This window comes from Erythrolamprus reginae, chromosome 2, assembly GCF_031021105.1.
Source record: "Erythrolamprus reginae isolate rEryReg1 chromosome 2, rEryReg1.hap1, whole genome shotgun sequence".
Lineage (NCBI taxonomy): Eukaryota > Metazoa > Chordata > Lepidosauria > Squamata > Dipsadidae > Erythrolamprus > Erythrolamprus reginae.
In genome coordinates, this window is record NC_091951.1 from 239046850 (window position 1) to 239066409 (window position 19560).

At 41.6% G+C, this 19560-nt stretch overlaps 1 protein-coding gene across 1 annotated transcript in view; it reads left to right on the forward strand.

Annotated features, from left to right (window-relative positions):
- Positions 1–11906: 11906 nt before the first annotated feature.
- The window catches only part of LOC139162207 (cyclin-G-associated kinase-like), a 55260-nt gene continuing 47606 nt past the window's right edge, over positions 11907–19560 (forward strand). The window contains exon 1 of the mRNA XM_070742315.1: positions 11907–12196. Coding sequence (XP_070598416.1) covers positions 12055–12196 — 142 coding nt within the window. The 5' untranslated portion in view covers positions 11907–12054. The remainder of the gene's footprint in view (positions 12197–19560) is intronic.

A 19560-nucleotide genomic window follows, 5' to 3' on the forward strand; every position in this document is an offset into this window, starting at 1 on the left:
GCCTTATATTCTTGTCGTCTTTCCGAATGTATCACACAGTCGATTCGTTGATCCCATAATGCTGACCAACATCTACATTAGGTCCCGCTTTCAGCATGTCCAAAAGTTCAATCTTCTCCTTAATTGTCAGCATCTTCCTGCTCTTTTTATTTTATTTATTTATTTATTTATTTATTTAGATTTGTATGCCGCCCCTCTACGCAGACTCGGGTTTTTAGCGTCGTTGCCTCCACTCCGCGTGCAACATTTAGGAGCCAACTTCCAAGAAGTCTTCACAAGTTCCAACAGCTCCAACAGCTCCAACAGCTCCAACAGTTCCAAAAGTTCCAAAAGTTTCAAAGCAAAGCACGCTGAGCAAACAACACTGATTGCCGAGATTTCTGTCCATCAGTATTGTCGGGCGAAATGTTTGCAATGACAACGCTGATTGGCTGAAATTTTGCTGTATCACCATTGCCGGGCAAACTTATTGCGATGGCAAAGCTGATTGGCCGAGATTTCGGCCAACCAGCAATGGTAGACGTCAGTTTGGTGATGACGTCATCGGGCGGGAAAAACCGTGGTGTAGGAAAAAAACCGCGCACGTATTTTAAATTATTATTTTTTAAAAAATCGCGATATAGCGTTTCACGAAGATCGAGATCGCGAAAATCGAGGGATCACTGTACTATCAACAAGAGCAGAAACACAGGTTAAAGCATTGCAACAGTCAGAAACGCAGGCATATTCTGACTCAGTAGAAGAACAAGAGATAAAGTTCTGCTTTCTAACTTTCCAATAAATTGGACAACCATTTAAAAACATTATGTAACCTGAATTACCTTTTCGTGTTTCTTTATGACCTGCCCAATCAGAGTCTGTGTAGCAAATTAACTCAGGAAACTTGTTGTGTTTTGGTTCTAAGAAAAATTTCACGTCTTTTGTGTGCTTCACGTATCTCAGCAATCTTTTTATGCATGTCCAATGAAATTTAGTTGCTTTGCCAACATACCGTGACAAAAGATTAACACTAAGTGAAATGTCGGGTCTTGTCCAACTGCTAATGTATAACAGTGACCCAAAGACTGAATGCTAAAGTGCTTGATCTTCAAAATCAGAACTACTCGGTTGTGTCTACTTGTAAAAATCTGTTTGCATTGGAGAGCGACATGGGTGTGCGTCAGTCATGTTGCAATTTTGCAAAAGTTGATCAATTTTGTTTTCTTGTGAGAGGCTGAACCCCTTCTGAGTTTTTTCAATCTGAACACCTAGGTAATCATGAATGTGTCCTAAGCTTTTCAATGTAAAGTGTCTCTCTAAACCTTTTGCAAAACTTCACTCATGTGTTTGTTTGGACCAATGTACACTACGTCATCAACGTACATTAGTATGATTTCATAAATATTACCTTGCCTTTTTGTAAACACTCATTTATCAGAATCGGACTTAATAAAGCCCATTGAATTTAGTTTGTCGATGAGACATCTATGCCACAATAGAGCAGATTGTTTCAAACCATAAAGACTTTTCTTCAGGAACCAGACATCTCCTTCTCGATCCTGGAAACCCGGTGCACCTTTGACGTAGATCTCTTCATTTAAATCAGCGTTCAGATAAGCAGTCTCAACATCAAATTGGAATACTTCTAAATTCAAAGCAATAGCTGTGGTTAAAGCAATTTTAACACTTCCATTTTTAACTGTAGGTGAAAATGTATCTGTGTAATCTTCAGGATAAACTTGGGAGTAACCTTGTGCTACTAATCTCGCTTTGTATATTTTCTCATCATTTGGTTTTTGTTTAATTCTGTAGACCCATCATGTACCAATAATCTTCTTGTTCGTTGGAGGCTCAACATGTGTAAACACTTTAAGTTTCTTTTAAACAGTCCAGTTCAATTTCCATTGCCTCATGCCATTTTTCTTGCTCAGACTCAGGTAAATGCCTTATTTGTGAACATGTTGCAACTAGAATTCTGGCTTCAATTGCAGTCTTAAGTTGAGGACTACGCGTACTGATAATGTGACCTCACATTAGAGAGTTGCTGTACTGAAATATCTTCTAAATAAATTTTGAAGCATTCATTGACCTAATAAATATAGACATTTATTCTTTCTTCAGGAATGGGCTTTGTAGTAGCAAATATATTCTATTTTAATTTTCCAAATATACACTAGGAACAAAATAAAAATAGACACCAAGTTCAAAGTAACTAGCTTCACCACTTGTACATAGTCTGATACAATGAAATATGAAACCACATGCTGCACAGAAACCAAACAATTTCTTATTTTCTTTTAAATCCCATTTTGCATTTTTAGTCCTAAAATACCCATTGTTTCATATAGGTATAATTTTCTTTCTTCCTGCAATGGAAGGATTCAAAGTATTGGAAACAGGATTAGGTAGACATAGGGCATGTAGTCATTAGGGTTCATTTAGAGTTCATTTAGTGACTTGGAAGTTACAATGGAAGTGGAAAAAAAGGAATTTATGTCCTCTTTTCAAACTTACGATCTTTGTTGCAGTCCTTGATCATGTAATCACATTCAGATGTTTGACTGATACTTGTAAGTATTGATTCATACTCATGACCACTGCTGTGTCCCAAGGTCATCTAATCATCTATTTAAAAAGTTTGAAAAGCAAATTCAATGCAGAAGCCAAATTCATTTAACAACCATGTTAATAACTTATCACCTACAGTTAACAACAATGGCAAAAAAGGTAGTAAAATGTGGCAAAACTCACTTAACAAATGTCTCACTTAACAACCAAAATATTGGCTTCAATTCTGGTCATGTCGAGAACCACCTTTATAGCTCACATTAGCTTTCCTAGGGCTAAAGATTCCAGGCTTTCCTCCCATCTGTCCTTCCACTCCCAGCTCCTAAATTTCTAACTTCTCTTCCCTCCAAGAATATAAACCAGAAGGAGGAACCCTGTGTTGTTGATTGATGATTCTAAGATCCAACCAGCACTCACGGAATTTGTGGACAATAGGAAATGCCTTTTCCCAACACAAGGCCTCCAAATCAGGCCTGAGATGAGAGAAGTCTGCACTCCCTGCTGTTTGTCCTCTCGTAGTTCTCCCGAGGCTGAGACAGTGAACCGGTCCGAACTTGGAGGAACCCACCTCTGGTTTACACTTTTTTCAGTGAAGACAGACTGTTGTGAGAGCTCCATGTCAGATTCTGAAGAGGATGAGCCAGGCCCCTCTGGATACCCAGGGCCAGGGGGGTTGCCAGCTGATGCAGAGTGAGAGTGAGGGAGAAAGTGACCTGAGTGAGCCTGAGGAATCACTGGAGTGGACTGTTATGTCAATGGGGGAGTGGTCCCAGTCGGAGGATGAGGAAGACATTAGAGTGGACAATCTGTTATTAGATGCTAGATATAGGAGATTTCTGAGAAGGCAACAGGACATGCACAGTAAAAGGAAATAGGCTTACAGCTTTACCTCTTTGGGGTGTGATATCACTTCCAGGCAGTATAAAATCAAAGGATTTGGGTAATTGGGTGTGGGGTTGCACCACTGTTCATAGTAGAGGTATTCTAGTGGGCAGGGTGCCCAAAAAAGGTTTCAAAAAGTCGATTCCTGCCTTGCTAAAAAAAAAATCTTTGCTGGATGATGTTTGTTTTAGATTCTGGTGCTGTTTTATTCCCTTGAATGATAAATTCCCTGTATTATCAATAAGGAATGCAATTAGGCGGAGTTGGCGTATTTCCCAGATTTTGTTTATCTTTCACTTCGGAGAGAAAAATTACTCCTTCTTGCCGTTCAATCTGCTTTTTGCTTTGTGCTGCTTTTGTCAATAAAGAGTGTGATTTTACCATGAAATAGTAATTTATTTTATTTATTTATTTTGTCCAATACACAATAATACACAATGAAGGTAACAGAGGTCATCTTCAAGGAAATAGAATTAGAGAAAGAATAGAAGAGAGAATATAGGATAAAATAAATCGATGAGAGAATAGAAGAAAGATATAGGGATAGAAGAGAAGATATAGGAGATATAGGAGAGACAATAGGACAGGGGTCGGAAGCCACTCTAGTGCACTTATGCACGCCCCTTACTGACCTCTTAGGAATCTGGAGAGGTCAACCATGGATAGTCTAAGGGTAAAATGTTGGGGGTTAGGGGATGATACTACAGATTCCGATAACGAATTCCACGCTTCAACAACTCTATTACTAAAGTCGTATTTTTTACAGTCAGGTTTGGAGCGGTTAATATTGAGCTTGAATCTGTTATGTGCTCTTGTGTTGTTGTGGTTGAAGCTGAAGTAGTCATTGGCAGGTAGGACGTTGCATCATATAATCTTCTGGGCAATACTTAGATCGTGTTTAAGGCATTTTAGTTCTAAGCTTTCTAGGACCAGGATTTTAAGCCTAGTTTCGTACAGTATTCTGTTACGGGAGGAGGAATGCAGGACTCTTCTGGTGAAATATCTCTGGACATTTTCGAGGGTGTTAATGTCTGAGATGCGGTATGGGTTCCAAACAGATGAGCTGTATTCTAGGATGGGTCTGGCAAAAGTTTTGTATGCTCTGGTACGTAGTGTGTGATTTCCAGAACAGAAGCTACGTAGGATTAGATTAACAACTCTTGAGGCCTTCTTGGCGATGTTGTACACAAAACACAGTAAATAACTATGAATAGGTTTATGGTGGTGATAAAATACCACGGGAACACAAGGCAAAGTAACAGGAAAGAATAGTTATATCAGATACATTATTTGCCATTTGGGAGCAAATTTTATTTATTTAGCTTGCCCTATGGCATATACATGGATATTCTAATTTTTCAACTTTCACCTGTAGCATCACATGATGCTAGATTAGAGTTAGACCCAGCTTGACATACAAATGCAGATTCTCAATACAAAGTTATGAGTTTTCTTACCTTAACTTTGATTTTTCATATTATATGGGCTTAGAAGTCAACGTCTTTTGAAAGATAGTTTCTATGAAAATTTGATGGGCTTAAAAGACCATACATTTAAAGACCATATACAGTGGTACCTCGGTTCTCGACCACAATTCGTTCCAGAAATGTGGTCGAGAACCGATTTGGTCGAGTACCGAATTTATTTATCCCATAGGAAATAATGGAAATGGATTTAATTGGTTCCCAGCCCCTGTTAACTCGCTGGGAACCAAGTAAATCTATTTTCTTTATTTCCTATGGGATAAATAAATTCGGTACTCCAAGCTGCAGGAAGGGTGGGGGCGGCTGCAATCCCAGCAGCTTTGGGGGGCTCCTTTCCTCAATGCTTCGTATTTTTACCTGTAAGCAGCTGCAAAAACTTTCTCCTTCCCGGCGGCGGCAACGACGGCGGCTTCCCTTCGAGGAGCAACAGCGCTGGGAACGTCACGTAACGAAGGGAAGCTGCTGGAGTGGCGGCAACTGCTGAGATGGCTCCAGCTGCTTCCCTTCATCACCCTTTGCTGTTGCTACTAGAAGGGAAGCTGCCGCCGTGAAGGAGAAAGTTTTTGCAGCTGCTTACAGGTAATAAGAGGAAGCAATGAGGAAAGGAGCCCCCCAAAGCTGCCGGGATTGCAGCCGCCCCCCCCCCCCTTCCTGCAGCTTGGAGCTCTTATAGAGCTCCTCAGCCCCCTGAAGCTGCTGGGATTGCAGCAGCCCCCGGCGGTAACATTTTGGATAATGAACAAAATTTTCTGTGGCTGTTCGGTATCCGAATTTTTGTTCAGAAGCAAATTTTTGCCGAAAATTTTGTTCGTTATCCGAATTGTACGAGAACCAAAGCGTTCGAGTACCGAGGTACCACTGTATTTCATTAGGGGTTTTCATAGATTTGGCTGCTCCATGTTGCTCTTACTTATCTGAAAGTTCTAGGTTAATAGATGTATAGATGTTTGGTCCTACTCCAAGGCATTGTTTTAAATACTTCCTTGTTTTACTTTTAGCATTAATATTTGTTTACCGAGATGCTCAGGGACTAGTCTAGGAAGTAGTCGGTAGTCAAAATTGACTTGAAGGTACATAAGTAAGTAAGTAAGTAAGTAAGTATGTATGTATGTATGTATGTATGTATATATACAGGTAGTCCTCAATTTACAACAGTTCATTTAGTGACTGTTGAAAGTTACAACAGCAGTGAAAAAATTGACTTAGGATATGACTGTTTTTTCACACACACTTGGCCACTGCAGCATCTCCACAATCATATGATCAAAATTCAGACGCTTGGCACCTAGATGATATTTATGATGGCTGCAGTGTCCCATCATCACGTTTGCGACTTTCTAATAAGAAAAGTCAATTGGGAAGACCGATTCACTTAACAACCCGATTACTAACAATTCCCATGATTCAACTAACAACCGTGGCAAGAAAGGTCAGAAAATGGGGCAAAAATCAATTCAATGTCTCGCTTAGCAACAGAAATGCTGGGCTCAGTTTGGTCATAGGTTGAGGACTACCTGTATTGACTTTATATCTAAGGTAGGACTAGAACTCACAGTCTCCCGATTTCTAGCCAAACGCCTTAATCATTACACTAAACTGGATTTCTCTCTCAGGTTTCTATTCTATTAAACAAGGAACCCAATGACATTGTAGTGAGGGAAATCCTTCCTCGGCTTTCTTTGCCCTGATTCTAATCATGCTTGGGCCCGCGTATATTGAGCCAGATTTGAAAAATGTGAGAGATGTCGTGGGAGCCTGGGAAATGTCAGCTGATCAGCTAGTTTCCTCAAGACCAGCATAGCGAGACTCTCTTAAGCGCCCTATAGAACTGCTAAAATGCAGGTTGCCTTTAGTTTGGGTGAGGGTGATCCTTGCTTTAAATCTACTGATTCAGCAACCATTTGAAGTGATGATGTTACTGAACCAGGGGGATTTTACAAGCCGCAACCAATGGGTCCTGATTGGTTGTGGCTATCACAGCACCCCAGGGATCACGTGACCATGATTTAGACCCTTGGCAAAGGGCTTGCAATTAAGGTGGTGTTGCAGTGTTCTGTCGTCACATGATTACCAGATTCAGAGTTAGAAGTTTGCGGAGAGGGGCGGCATATAAATCCAATAAATCTAATCTAATCTAGAAGTTAACAGAAGCCATCTTGTAAGGCAGTGTTTCCCAACCTTGGAATATTGAAGGTATTTGGACTTCAACTCCCAGAATTCCCCAGCCAGCATTTGCTGGCTGGGGAATTCTGGGAGTTGAAGTCCAAATACCTTCAAGATTCCAAGGTTGGGAAACACTGTTGTAAGGTCATGTAGTCCAACACCACACCACCCCTGCCCAAGCAGGAGACCCTACACCAGTGAACCTTTTTTGATTTGTGTTCCAAAAGGGTGTATGCTAGTGTGCATGCCCGTGCCCACACCTTTCCCCCCATACACATACACTCCCCACACACACACGCATTGCCCCTTCCTGTGCATGTGCACAGCCCTTACTGAAGGCTGGTAGGTGAAAAAAATGCCCAAATATTCAAATCGGAAGTTCGGGAAAACACACATCCGGTTTGCTGTTGTGCTGATTTTCGCACTCCGGAGGGTTGAGGAAAGCTTTCTGAAGCTCCGGAGTGCAAAAAGCAGCACAATAGGGGTTGTGATTCAGCCTGAGGCTGCTCAGGGACCGGCTGCGTCTCTGCTGGATCCAGGCCTGGAGGAGGAGGACAGTGAACAGGAGGGGGAGGACCAGGCAGACGGGGGAGAGGAAAGTCAGGAAGAGGATGAGGGGCAGCAGCCTGAGAGCCCTGGGGGGGCCCTCTCCCCAGCCAGTAGCCTGGACTCATTGGATGAGGAAGCACAGACTATAATTGACATGAGACAGCGACGTGCAGCTCAGAGACGGGACCAATTAGAAAGGTATTGGCATCACTGAATTGGCAACAGCTGGGTTTGGGTGTGGTTCTCCTCAGCAGGGTTTAAAAGGCAGGCAAGCCTTTTCAGCCATGTGGAGCGTTATCAACTGGAAGTTCTGTGACCCTGCTTTGCTTCTCGGCGTCTCTGATCTTGGCTTGTGGCCTAGAAGACTGGAAGACTTGGGGGAGGCGTATGTTTGTTATCTCCAGCGTTGTTTTTGACAGCAAGAATCCTGTTTTACTTCATGGCCTTCGTGAAACATCTTTGAAGTTTCAGCGTGTTCCTGTGTGTAAGGACATTTTCTGTTACCTGTGTTTGCTTTGAATTCTATAAACTGCCTTTGATTTTTACCAGTGTGTCTGGCTTCTCTTTTTGGGTTGGTGTTTGCCTCTGGAGGGACCCAGACAGAACAATAGGCAAGATGGAAGTTTGGAAAACGCACTTTTAGTTTGCCGTTATGCTATTCTTTGCTCTCAAGAGGGCTGAGGAAAGATTTCTGAAGCTCTGGAGTGCAAAAGAAAGCACAACGGAAAGCACACCTCTGGTTTGCCTTAAAGTGTCGGGAGGGTGAAACGGCCTTTCCCAAGGCCGAAAATCAGCTGGCCAGAGTGCGCTGACACAGGGCAAAGTCTCACGTGCTCTTCAGTATGGCCATAGGTTCGCCATGATGGCTCTATACCATTTTTTACCATATTTTTTTCCTCAGGTGCCGAAAGAGCATGGGCGTGCACTATTGCGCATCCGTGTGTGCCCACACCCATAATTCAATGCCGGGGAGGGCGAAAACAGCTCCCCTGCCCCCTGGAGGCTCTCTGGAGGGCAGAAATGGTCTGTTTCCCAACTTCTGGTGGGCCCAGTAGTAATAATTAATAATTTAATAATTTAAATAATAATAATTTATCAAATTTGTATGCCGCCCCTCTCCGCACACTCGGGGCTGCTCACAACAATAATAAAACAGTGTACAATGAACAAATCTAATATTTAAAAGAAAATATCTAAAACCCCATTATTTTAAAAACATACAACACAAGCATACCATACGTAAAACTATATAAGCCTGGGGGAGATGTCTCAATTCCCCCATGCCTGGCGAAAAAGATGGGTCTTAAGCAATTTACGAAAGACAAGGAGGGTGGAGGCAGTTCTGATCTCTGGGGGGAGTTGATTCCATAGGGCCGGGGCCGCCACAGAGAAGGCTCTTCCCCTGGGTCCTGCCAGACATTGTTTAATCAACAGGACCCAGAGAAGGCCAACTCTGGGACCTTATCGGTCGCTGGGATTCGTGCAGCAGAAGGCGATCTCGGAGGTATTCTGGTCGTGTTTCTTCCTCCCCAGGCTCCAAAGGCTTCCCTGGAGGTGGGGGAGGATACAAACACCCTCCCCCATCCCCCTGGAGGTTCTCTGGAAGCCAAAAGTGCCCCCCCAGAGCCTCTGTGTGGGCCAAAAATAAGCTTGCTGGCACACACATTCACGTTGGAGCTGAGCTAGGGAAACTGCTTGCGTGCCAGCAGATATGGCTCCACGTGCCACCTGTGGCACTCGTACCATAGGTTCGCGCTCACTGTTCTATACCATTTCTAACAGATGGCAGTCCAGTCTCTTCTTGAAAGCTTCCAGCGATGAAAGCTCCCACAACTTAAACGCATTTGCAGTCTTCTCTGCTGGCTCTCAACAAACAAACTCAGTGGAGAGCGGGTGGTCACAAAAGTTGATCACATGATCCTGAGACCCTGCAGCTGTTTGGGATTCACTTAGCAACCTTAATTGGGACTGTACAAAACAGAACTGATGAACAAATCAACCATTGTCTAACTTTCTAGCTACCCCTCCACACACACCCAATATTATCCTGAGTAAAATCTGCCCGTTTTGCACTTAAATGTCTGTACTAGAGCCAGCCACTGGAAGCTCTAAATTTTGATCCTGTACTAAAAAATAAAACCATGAGAGTATTTGCAAGACACGTCTCCTCGCCAAATCTTGTTTCAGCCTAGGCCGGGTACGCCAACATTGGCGACTTTAAGACTTGTGGGCTTCAACACCCAGCCCACAAAGTCTTAAAGTCACCAAGTTTGGAGACCCCTGGACTCTAGACTAGTGTTGAAGCCAGTTAACAGTAATGCCTCATGCATCCCAGCGGCCGGTTATGTCCTAGAGTCAGCTTTCTCCGGGTCTCGTCGGCCAGACAATGTCGACTGGCGGGGCCTAGGGGAAGAGCCTTCTCTGTGGCGGCCCCACCCCTTTGTAACAAACCCCCCCCCCCCGAAATACATACTGCCCTCTCCCTCCTGGTCTTTTGTAAAGCTTTGAAGACCCACCTCTGCCGGTGGGCATGGGGGCCATGAGTGTCGAGATTGTCTCTGGCCGATATTATGAAAGATTGAATTAATGTGCATGGCTGTACATGGGGTTTTCCTAACATTTTTAGTAGTTTTGTATAATTCTTTTTAAAGTAATGTAGGTTTCTTTATATATACTGTTGCATTTATAATGTTGTACGTGGCCCTGAGTCGTCCGAAGAAGGGCAGCATAGAAATCTAATAAATAAATAAATAAGTAAATAAGTAAATAAATAAATAAATAAGTAAATAAATAAATACACACGCACACACAGACAGAGCTAACTAAGTAACTAACTAACTGAACTAACAGAGAGGGAAACAGATGAAACCTCAGTTTATTCTGACTGAAATGACTGTACTCTATGCATAACGTACGAGACGTACGAGCCTCTCTCCTGTCGAAACCAGGTAGGGCGGCATCAATTGCAATAGTTCTCGGAGCGGCGAAAGTCATCGAGGTGACGTCACAAGGGTCCAAGCCACTTCGCGGAAGCCGACGTGGGCGCAGCGAACATTCTGGCCAGCCGGCAGGAGAGATAAGAAGCGGACCAAGCACACCGGAAAAGGGGGGGCGGGAGGAGGAGGAAGAAGGCGGGGCCTAGAATGTTGAGCAGGGCAGGACGGAGCCCTCGGTGGGCGTGGCCCGAAATTAGGCACCTGCCGTAAGGGAAGAGGTGCTTTCGGTGGTTTCTGTGTGCTTTTTAGCAAGTTTTATGAAACAACATCCTAAAGAAGACAACGGGAAACCCCAAAACTTTTTTCCTACTTTGACAAGTGTTCTCTTCCTATATTTTATGAGAGCAAAGACATAATGCTTTTTTAAACTCCCACTCAAATCTGGAATACAAAGTCTTTCTTTTCTTTCTTTCTTTCTTTCCTCCCTCCCTTCATCTATCGTCTGTCTGCCCGTCTATCTATCTATCTATCTATCTATCTATCTATCTATCTATCTATCTATCTATCTATCTATCTATCTATCTATCTATCTACCTATCTACCTATCTAATCTATCTAATCTATCTATCTATCTATCTATCTATCTATCTATCTATCTATCTATCTATCTAATCTATCCATCCATCCATCTATCCATCCATCTCTATCATCTACCTACCTACCTACCTCTATACACACACACACAAAATAAACAGTCCTGCCAAAGAGCGACATTGGCACAAGACAATTCTATATAGTGGACGAGGGTCCAGTATTAAGCTTTCTCAAACTAAAAGGTGAGCGGAGAAATAATATAACCACGCAATCCGCTTTTAGTGTCTATCCGTGTAATACATGGGTAGGCAAAGTTGGCTCTTCTATGACATGTGGACTTCAGTTCCCAGAATTCCTTAGCCAATCATGCTAGCTCAGGAATTCTGGGAGTTGAAGAGCCAACTTTGCCTACCTCTGTCTAAAACATCTCTATATGTATGTGCACAGCATACACAGGCCTAAAGTCAAGTTGAATTTCTGGCTTCCGAGTCCAGGTATGCAATGCCCGTGCTAAAAAGCAAAGAGCAGCGGGACGGATTGCTGCTCGCCCTTTAAAATCTTTTCCGCCGTCGGGAAGGGCCAAAGTTCAAAAGCGACGTCAGCGCAGGGCGGCTTTCGATGAGGCACCCGAAGTGTAGAGCCTCTGGCCTTCCTCTTCCCGCTTGGCGAACGGCTGGCTGGAGGGCGGGGCGACCCGAGCAAGTGGGCGGGGCCCCGCCTTCCTGCTCTGACGAACAACGTTGGCGGAAGTGGGCTCGGTGCGGGCTGGAGGAGCGGGCGAGAGCGGCGCGCTGAACGAGGGTGTCATTGGCGGCGGCAGGCAGAACCGGCCGGGTTCGGCGGCGCTCTCCCACCCCCGCCCGGCGCTTGATCCCCCGCCGGCCCCGGCTTGAGCCGCCATGTCGCTGTTGCAGTCGGCGTTGGAGTTCTTGGCCGGGCCCGGCTCCTTAGGAGCCGCCAGCCGGGATCAGAACGATTTCGTGGGGCAGGTGGTGGAGATGGGCGACATGAAGCTGCGGATCAAGAAGGTCATCGCCGAAGGTGCGCGGGAGGGGCGTGAGCGGGGCGGAGGGAGCTCCGGATGGGGTCCCCCCACCTCCGATCGTGGGGAAGGGCGCGAACCGGTGGGGTCAGGCTGCTCTTCCCTTCTTCCTCCTTCCCTCTCCAGTCTCCCCCTTTTCCTTTCCCTTTTTCCGCCTTCTGCCTTTTCCATTTCAGTCCCGGGAAACAGACTCCATACAAGACATCCCTGGGAGTCAGGATGCTTATAATCCCCAATATAAGAATTTTTTAAAAATTCCTGTTTCCCATTTTTATTATTTTTTAACGATTGAACCAAATAACCCCCTCTGGCATTGCATCGGAATGGGAAATACTGTATAATTGGCCTTCAGAGGTGTGTGTGTGTATGTGTGTGTGTGTGTGTGTAAAGGTGAATTGTTAAATTTGTCAAGAGAGATTAGGAAGAAAAAGGAAGGCGGAAGAAGGGTCTGTAAGGGTGTAGCAAGGCCAGCAGGAGCATTTTTGTGTGTGACAAGTGTGACATTTATGGGAGAGAGTCTTCCTGGTAGAATAGAATAGAATAGGATTTTATTGGCCAAGTGTGATTGGACACACAAGGAATTTGTCTTGGTGCATATGCTCTCAGCGTACATAAAAGAGATGGCAGTGTTAATAAAATGTTCCTTAACAAGCTGTGATCAAAGAGGAAGAAGTAGGAATAAATAAAATAATAGCTTTCATCGGATTTGGCAGATATGAGTGACCTCCCCCCCACAATTTAGGATTTTTCCCATTCTGTTGTCAGTAAAATGTTAATCTTTTTCCATAGCTGTCTGAAGAATTATACATTTTAGGCATTTGACTTTGGGGCATTGGATCTTTTTAAGATCAGTTCAAGGTCTAATGTTCAGCAAAGGCAGTTTTGCTATGTCTCACAGTGCTGGCTGGGCATATTCACAGTAATGTTTCTGAGAAGAGATTTCTTCATTTCTTCCCATGAAATAAATACAAAAAAGAAGAATCAACCTGGAAGTGGGGGGTTATAGCAGATGGAGCATTTACAAGATGCTAGAAGTCTCAACATGCAAGAGTTTCCAAATGTATTTACAGGATATTAGATTCCAGAGGACTAGCAATCAGAACCATCTCAAACACATACTGCTCAAAAAAATAAAGGGAACAGTTAAACAACGCAATATAATTCCAAGTAAATCAAACTTCTGTGAAATCAAACTTTCCACTTAGGAGGCAACATTGATTGACAATCAATTTCATATGCTGTCAGCACATTCAACTTTGTACAGAACAAAGCATTCAATGAGAATATTTCATTCAGATCTAGGATGTGTTATTTGAGTGTTTCCTTTATTTTTTTGAGCAGTGTATATTCCTGGTGAACTGGGAATGGTATTGCATAACTGCAAGTGTAACTGCATGTTGTGGCTTCATGTGTTACATGAATAATATTGACAAATGATTAGTTATGTATTTTCCCAAATTTTGATGGCAGCGAATGCCACATTTGTATTTTGTCCCTAGTTGAAATCATATCATCACAGAGTCCTGTACAGCTCTGTTGTTTCTAGATTTGTTTTGAATAATTATGAATCTGCTTAGCAGAGATTTTATGACAGTTTTAACTCTTCTACCTTCATCTCTGTCTTTATATTTGTCTAACTAGTCTGTAATGCTGTACATCTTACAAATGTAATATTTGGGTTTAAGGCATATTACTTTTTGCCTAAGGTTGTCATCTAAGGAAGTGCTCTCCCTTTCCAATATTCAAAAAAATATTTTTTTATTTCCTTCTCCCTCCCTCCCTCTTCCATCTTTTGGAAAAAATGACACTCATGACACACTATTAACTTTTTTACTACTCAAAAAATTGCCACCAGAATCTAAAATATTCCTTGGTCTACCGCAGAGGTCAGCAACTTTAAACACTCACAGAGCCACAAAGGCCCTAACTGGAAGCCCCTGGTTCAGTTCTGGAGCCGACTAAAAATCCGTCTCCCCCATCATAGTCTCCTTCTAGCGTGGCATCCTTTTTCCTCTACCTGTCCTAACCAAAAGCTCTATCAATTATAGAGCTGACCAGCGACAAGGAGCTGCAGCAGTGGGATTAAAGAGCCATATGCGGCTCCAGAACCGGGGATTGCTGACCCCTGGTCTACAGGATAAGATTCAAAGGCATTACCTGTGCTGCTGTTCATTTGAGGATAGAGTTACTAGATTTGTGAAGTGCTAACTGTGAAAGCATATTGTTTCATGTGACCAAAATCCTTAAGCAGAATGTTAATGGAGTTTGGTCAAGTTAACTATTAAAGGTATTGAAAGGGAATGTACCTTGGTGACTCATATGTCCAAACCAAGAGTTCTGATTTCTTCCTTGTATTCCTCATTGGACATGTTGTTCCACTCCAGAAAAATTGCCCCATTCAAACTATTAAGCAAGTCTCAGATGAACACTTTAATATAGATATCACCCAGAAATCATTTGAATATATGGACAATATTTATGCTGTGCTGCAGGGTTTATAAAGCTAGACTTTGAAAGTCCTCTGTTGGTAAAAGATACAGTCCCTGCCCTGGGCTAAAATGAAAGAGAATAAAATTGAATGGTGTAAATTTTCTGTTCTTACACTAAATATTTATTTGGGTGAGGTCTTGAGCTTTCAAGCATTCTTTTCTCCAGAATTATTTTTTCAACCACCCTGCTGTTAAAACTAAAATATTTCATTTTTAGTTATTATTGTATATACATTTTTAGGGCATTAGAAAATGCATAGTCACCTGAGAGGTAGTGGAGGTGAGGCTTAGTAAGCTGGGGTGCTATTGCACCTGCATGATTTCCCTATTCCAAAAATAAAGCAAAGCAAATGGTCATCTTATTTTATGATCTGACTTTTACAGGTGAAATGCACCCTTCTAGATTTTATCTGAAATATGTCAAAATGTTGACCGATAACTGTTCAGTTGTGCTTTATCCAGCATCAGCTATCCCACAAGTGATTTGTTTTTTGCTTAGTATAATAGTGTGTAGCAGGGTACTCTGATTTGTAAAACATGATTTATGGCTTTGTATATCAGGCAGTTTGAGATATTTTTCTGAATTCTATCAACTATGGTTAAATAAACAACATACAAATATGATATGAAATCTTAGCTAGGACATTTTTATGTCTTGAATGATAATATTTTAAAATGAGATGAATTTTAACATTTAACAGATCTGGTTACATATATTTGTGTAATGCTCAAGGCAGTACAAAGAAATCTCTAGAAATAGGCTCAATTTTTATGCCTTAATACAAAAGCTCTTTTGATTTATTTTCTTCTTAAACATAATTGGTAAAGTGGATTGTTTTCATCAGGATACTATGGTAATTTACTGTTTAAATGCTCTCCTACATGGAGTTTCATTTTTAATAATTGTTACTGAATTTTACAGATACAAAGATAAAAAAAACCTAAGGAAAATATATAAATTAGTTTCCAATAAATTAAGAAGGAAAATAATAAAAGAAAAAAGTACAGATAAAAAAAGGAAGAAAAACTATATAAGAAACTTATTTCCCCCTTCATCAAGGCAAATACAATTTCAATAATGTATCATCTCCTCTGATATTATAACCAAAGAATTTTTCATCTCATATTTTGTCAAAAACAAATGTTAAAGCCTCATCAGTCCTAATCAGCAAAACTTCATTACGAGTTGCAAAAAATAATGCATGTGTATTTGTGCGGGTTTGTATCTTAACCTTAAAAAACCAACTTTGTGTTCCTTATTTCAAAATATAACATAATTTTTCTTCTTCCAAAGTAAAGGTTGGAAGATTATAAATTTTTAATAAAGATTAAAGATTGCTCTATATAAAAGATAAGATATGGAATCTTCTATTTTATATAAAGCAATCTTTAAAATCTTATCATTCAATCCTATTCTAGAAAATCCATTAAAAAATACCAGAAACGCTGTATGTATTTTAACCTTGATCAGCTAAGCCAACTTTATATTCCTTCCCTTTATTTTAAAAAATGTTCTTTAATCCCTTTAAATAGTATCCCCAAAGTGTATTTCTTTTCATTTTTCTTTGCCTTTTTCTCAGGAACTCCTTCATAAATTTAACATACATGCTTTGAAAGTCCAAGATAACAATGTTGTCCAAGTAATTATTTGTGTCCATTTTAGTTATGAAGACCAACTGGTTTCATTTGTATATTCAGTGTAACTTTCCATATCATTCTTGTAGCTTGTCATTTTTAAATCCACATCCCCCACTCATTTATCGACTTCCATCAAATCTTTTGGACCCTTTTTATAGTGGCATGCAATCTTAAAAGTAATCTCTAATTGCATTGTCCGCAAATATCCTTAATTTTTTCTCCAAATGTAAATATTTTGCTCTATTCTATACTAACGGTTAACTATAATCTTTAATTCTTTTTTATTCCTTCTACTCTTATGCTTTCCTCTAATCCAGAATATCTTCCCATGGGAATATTTCTTATTGTATTTTTCAGACTATAAAACCCTCCGGATTATAAAATCACCTAGCTTTTGGGGAGGAAAACAAGGAAACAAAATCTGCCTCTACCACTCAACAATTTGCCTCCTTGGAACAAATAGCAAATAGCCTGGTCAGCACAGCCTGATTTAACATGAGCAGCTGGTTGGCAATTGGATAGGAATACCACCAATCACTTGTTCCAAGCTGTGGGGATCACTGCTGTCTATTGGTACCATCGCTGCCCATTGGCACAATCACCTATCGTTGCCTCCATGTACCCCATTTTTGGCCCATTCCAGGCAGTGGGGATAGCGATCTCCATCGCCTGGAGGAGGCCAAAAACGGGACACATGGAAGCTGAAAATAGGGCATATGGAGGTAGTGAATTTAATTTCAAAATCTAATTTCTAATCCATCCCACCTCTTAGTCCATTTATAACTTTGCATGATCGGTGTTTTAATCACCCTTTTGCTTTTTACTCTATAATCAGAATTTTTTTAAGTCTTTAAGCTTTCATTAAAATCATTTTGTTAAGGATTTATTTTCCTGGTGTAATGAAACTTTGTCTTTTTGACAATTCTTGTTACCCAAAAGGCTGTTAAGCAATTTCCAGAAGTGATTAAGAAAAAGTGTATGCAAACCCAAACCGCGGCTTCAGCAAAAATGCCTTTTGATCAGCTTCCAGAGCTCTAAAACTCTCCACAGGAGACTGCTGTCTTACAGTCTGCTGGAACCCACCGTATGGAGTGCAGGTGATCTTCTCCTTTATCTGGGGAGGAATTCCAAGGAGCTGATACTTGCCAACTCCTTGTCCTGCCACTGTGATTAGTTCTGCTCTCGACAGATCCATCTTCAGTCACCATTGCTTAGTCAAAAATCGTATGTAGGAATTTAATGCTTCAAATATTCCAGGACAGGGGAAAGATTAATGGAGGTTAATCCTCTGATTGATTTAAAAGCTTTTTATTTGAAGTACTTTATATATTATATTGAATAGTGATGCTTAATCATGTTTCATGATTGATTGATTGATTATATGCTATCGAATTAGTGCCAATTCTTGGCAACCATCTAGATAGATTTTCTCCATGATGATCTGTCCCTAAATCCTGTCTTTCAGGCCTTCCAACAAGTTTAATGAATAAAAAAACAATTGGCTGGGGTGTACACTAAAGCCTTTGCCATTATTTACAAATCACAATGCATATGATGCATAACGTACTAAAACAAAATTAAACCACATTAACATGATGGGTGAATGAACATAAGACAAAGATTGTTCCTACATGTGCTACAATATGGCACTGTAACATTCATTTACCTGTGTTGCTTGCATGTGGATTGATTGAGTGGTTTATTTATTTATTTATTAGATTTGTATGCCACCCTTCTCTGAAGACTCGGAGCGGCTCACAACAATAAAGCATAGTACAAATCCAATTTATTCAAACAGTTTAAAACCCTTAATGTAAAAACAATCAAGCATCCCAAACATACCATGCATAAAACGGACCGGCCCAGGGGAATCAATTTCCCCATGCCTGACGGCAGAGGTGGGTTTTAAGAAGTTTGCGAAAGGCAAGGAGGGTGGGGGCAGTCCTGATCTCCAGGGGGAGTTGGTTCCAGAGGGTTGGGGCCACCACGGAGAAGGCTCTTCCCCTGAGCCCTGCCAGACGACATTGTTTCGTCAACAGGACCCGAAGAAGGCCAACTCTGTGGGACCTAATCGGTCGCTGAGATTCGTGCGGCATGAGTTATCGTATGTGAAAAATTTAAATGTAAATGACAAATTTTGAAGCAGAAAATAAAAATAAGTTGTGGTCGAACAATGTAACCTGCTGTAGCCGTTGATGGCTAACCTATGTCATGTGTGCCACAGGTGGCACATAGAGCCATATCTGCCAGCACATGAACTGTTGCCTTAGTTCAGCTCCAGCTGATTTTTGGCTTGTGCTGAGGCTCTGGGAGGGGGATTTTGGCCTCTGGGGAAACTGCAAGGGGGCGGAGGGAGGCTGTTTTTGCCCTTCCCAGGCTTCAAGAAAGCCTCTCGTACCTGGAGAGGGTGAAAAACAGGTCTACTGAGCCCACTGGAAGTCGGGAAACGGGAGCAGGGGGCACTCTTCACAGGGGCAAGGCAGTGTGTGTGGGTCATGCATGCATGCGTGGGGTGTGCGGTGTGGGGGCATTGAATTATGGGTGTGCGCACACACACAAGTGCTATAGCGCATTGGCGCACGCTTTCGGCACCCAAAGGAAAAAAGGTTTGCCATCACTGTGCTATAGTCTTGTTGTAGACACTATTACCTTAGTCAATCAAACCACTTGAAAAATGCTTTTTTGTATGTACGGAACCATAAGCCACATATTATGCAAAAATGTTTTTAATTTTTAAAAGAATTCTACCTTTGACTTTTGTAACTTGAAAATTTTACTCCTCAATTTGAGTTTTAGTATTATGAGTTGGACTATAGTTTAGAGCAGTGTTTCCCAACCTTGGCCACTTGAAGATATTTGGACTTCAACTCCCAGAATTCCCCAGCCAGCGAATGCTGGCTGGGGAATTCTGGGAGTTGAAGTCCAGATACCTTCAAGTGGCCAAGGTTGGAAAACACTGGTTTAGAGGACTGTACGTTTAATTTTATATGTTTTTAAAATGCATGGAGGTACATCAGAAGTGTATCATTTCCCCCCTACATCTTTCCTATGCTGATGATCGTTGGGTTTTGCTTGACTTGGAAATTTGAGACACAAAATACACTTAAGAAACCTGCTAGTATGTCAAAAGTTACTTTTCATAGCACTGTGAAATATGAACCAGCCAATCATGTAAAACTATAATGAGTTTATTTTGGCTCAGCATGTGGTATGAAATCATATGTTACATTTTGTTA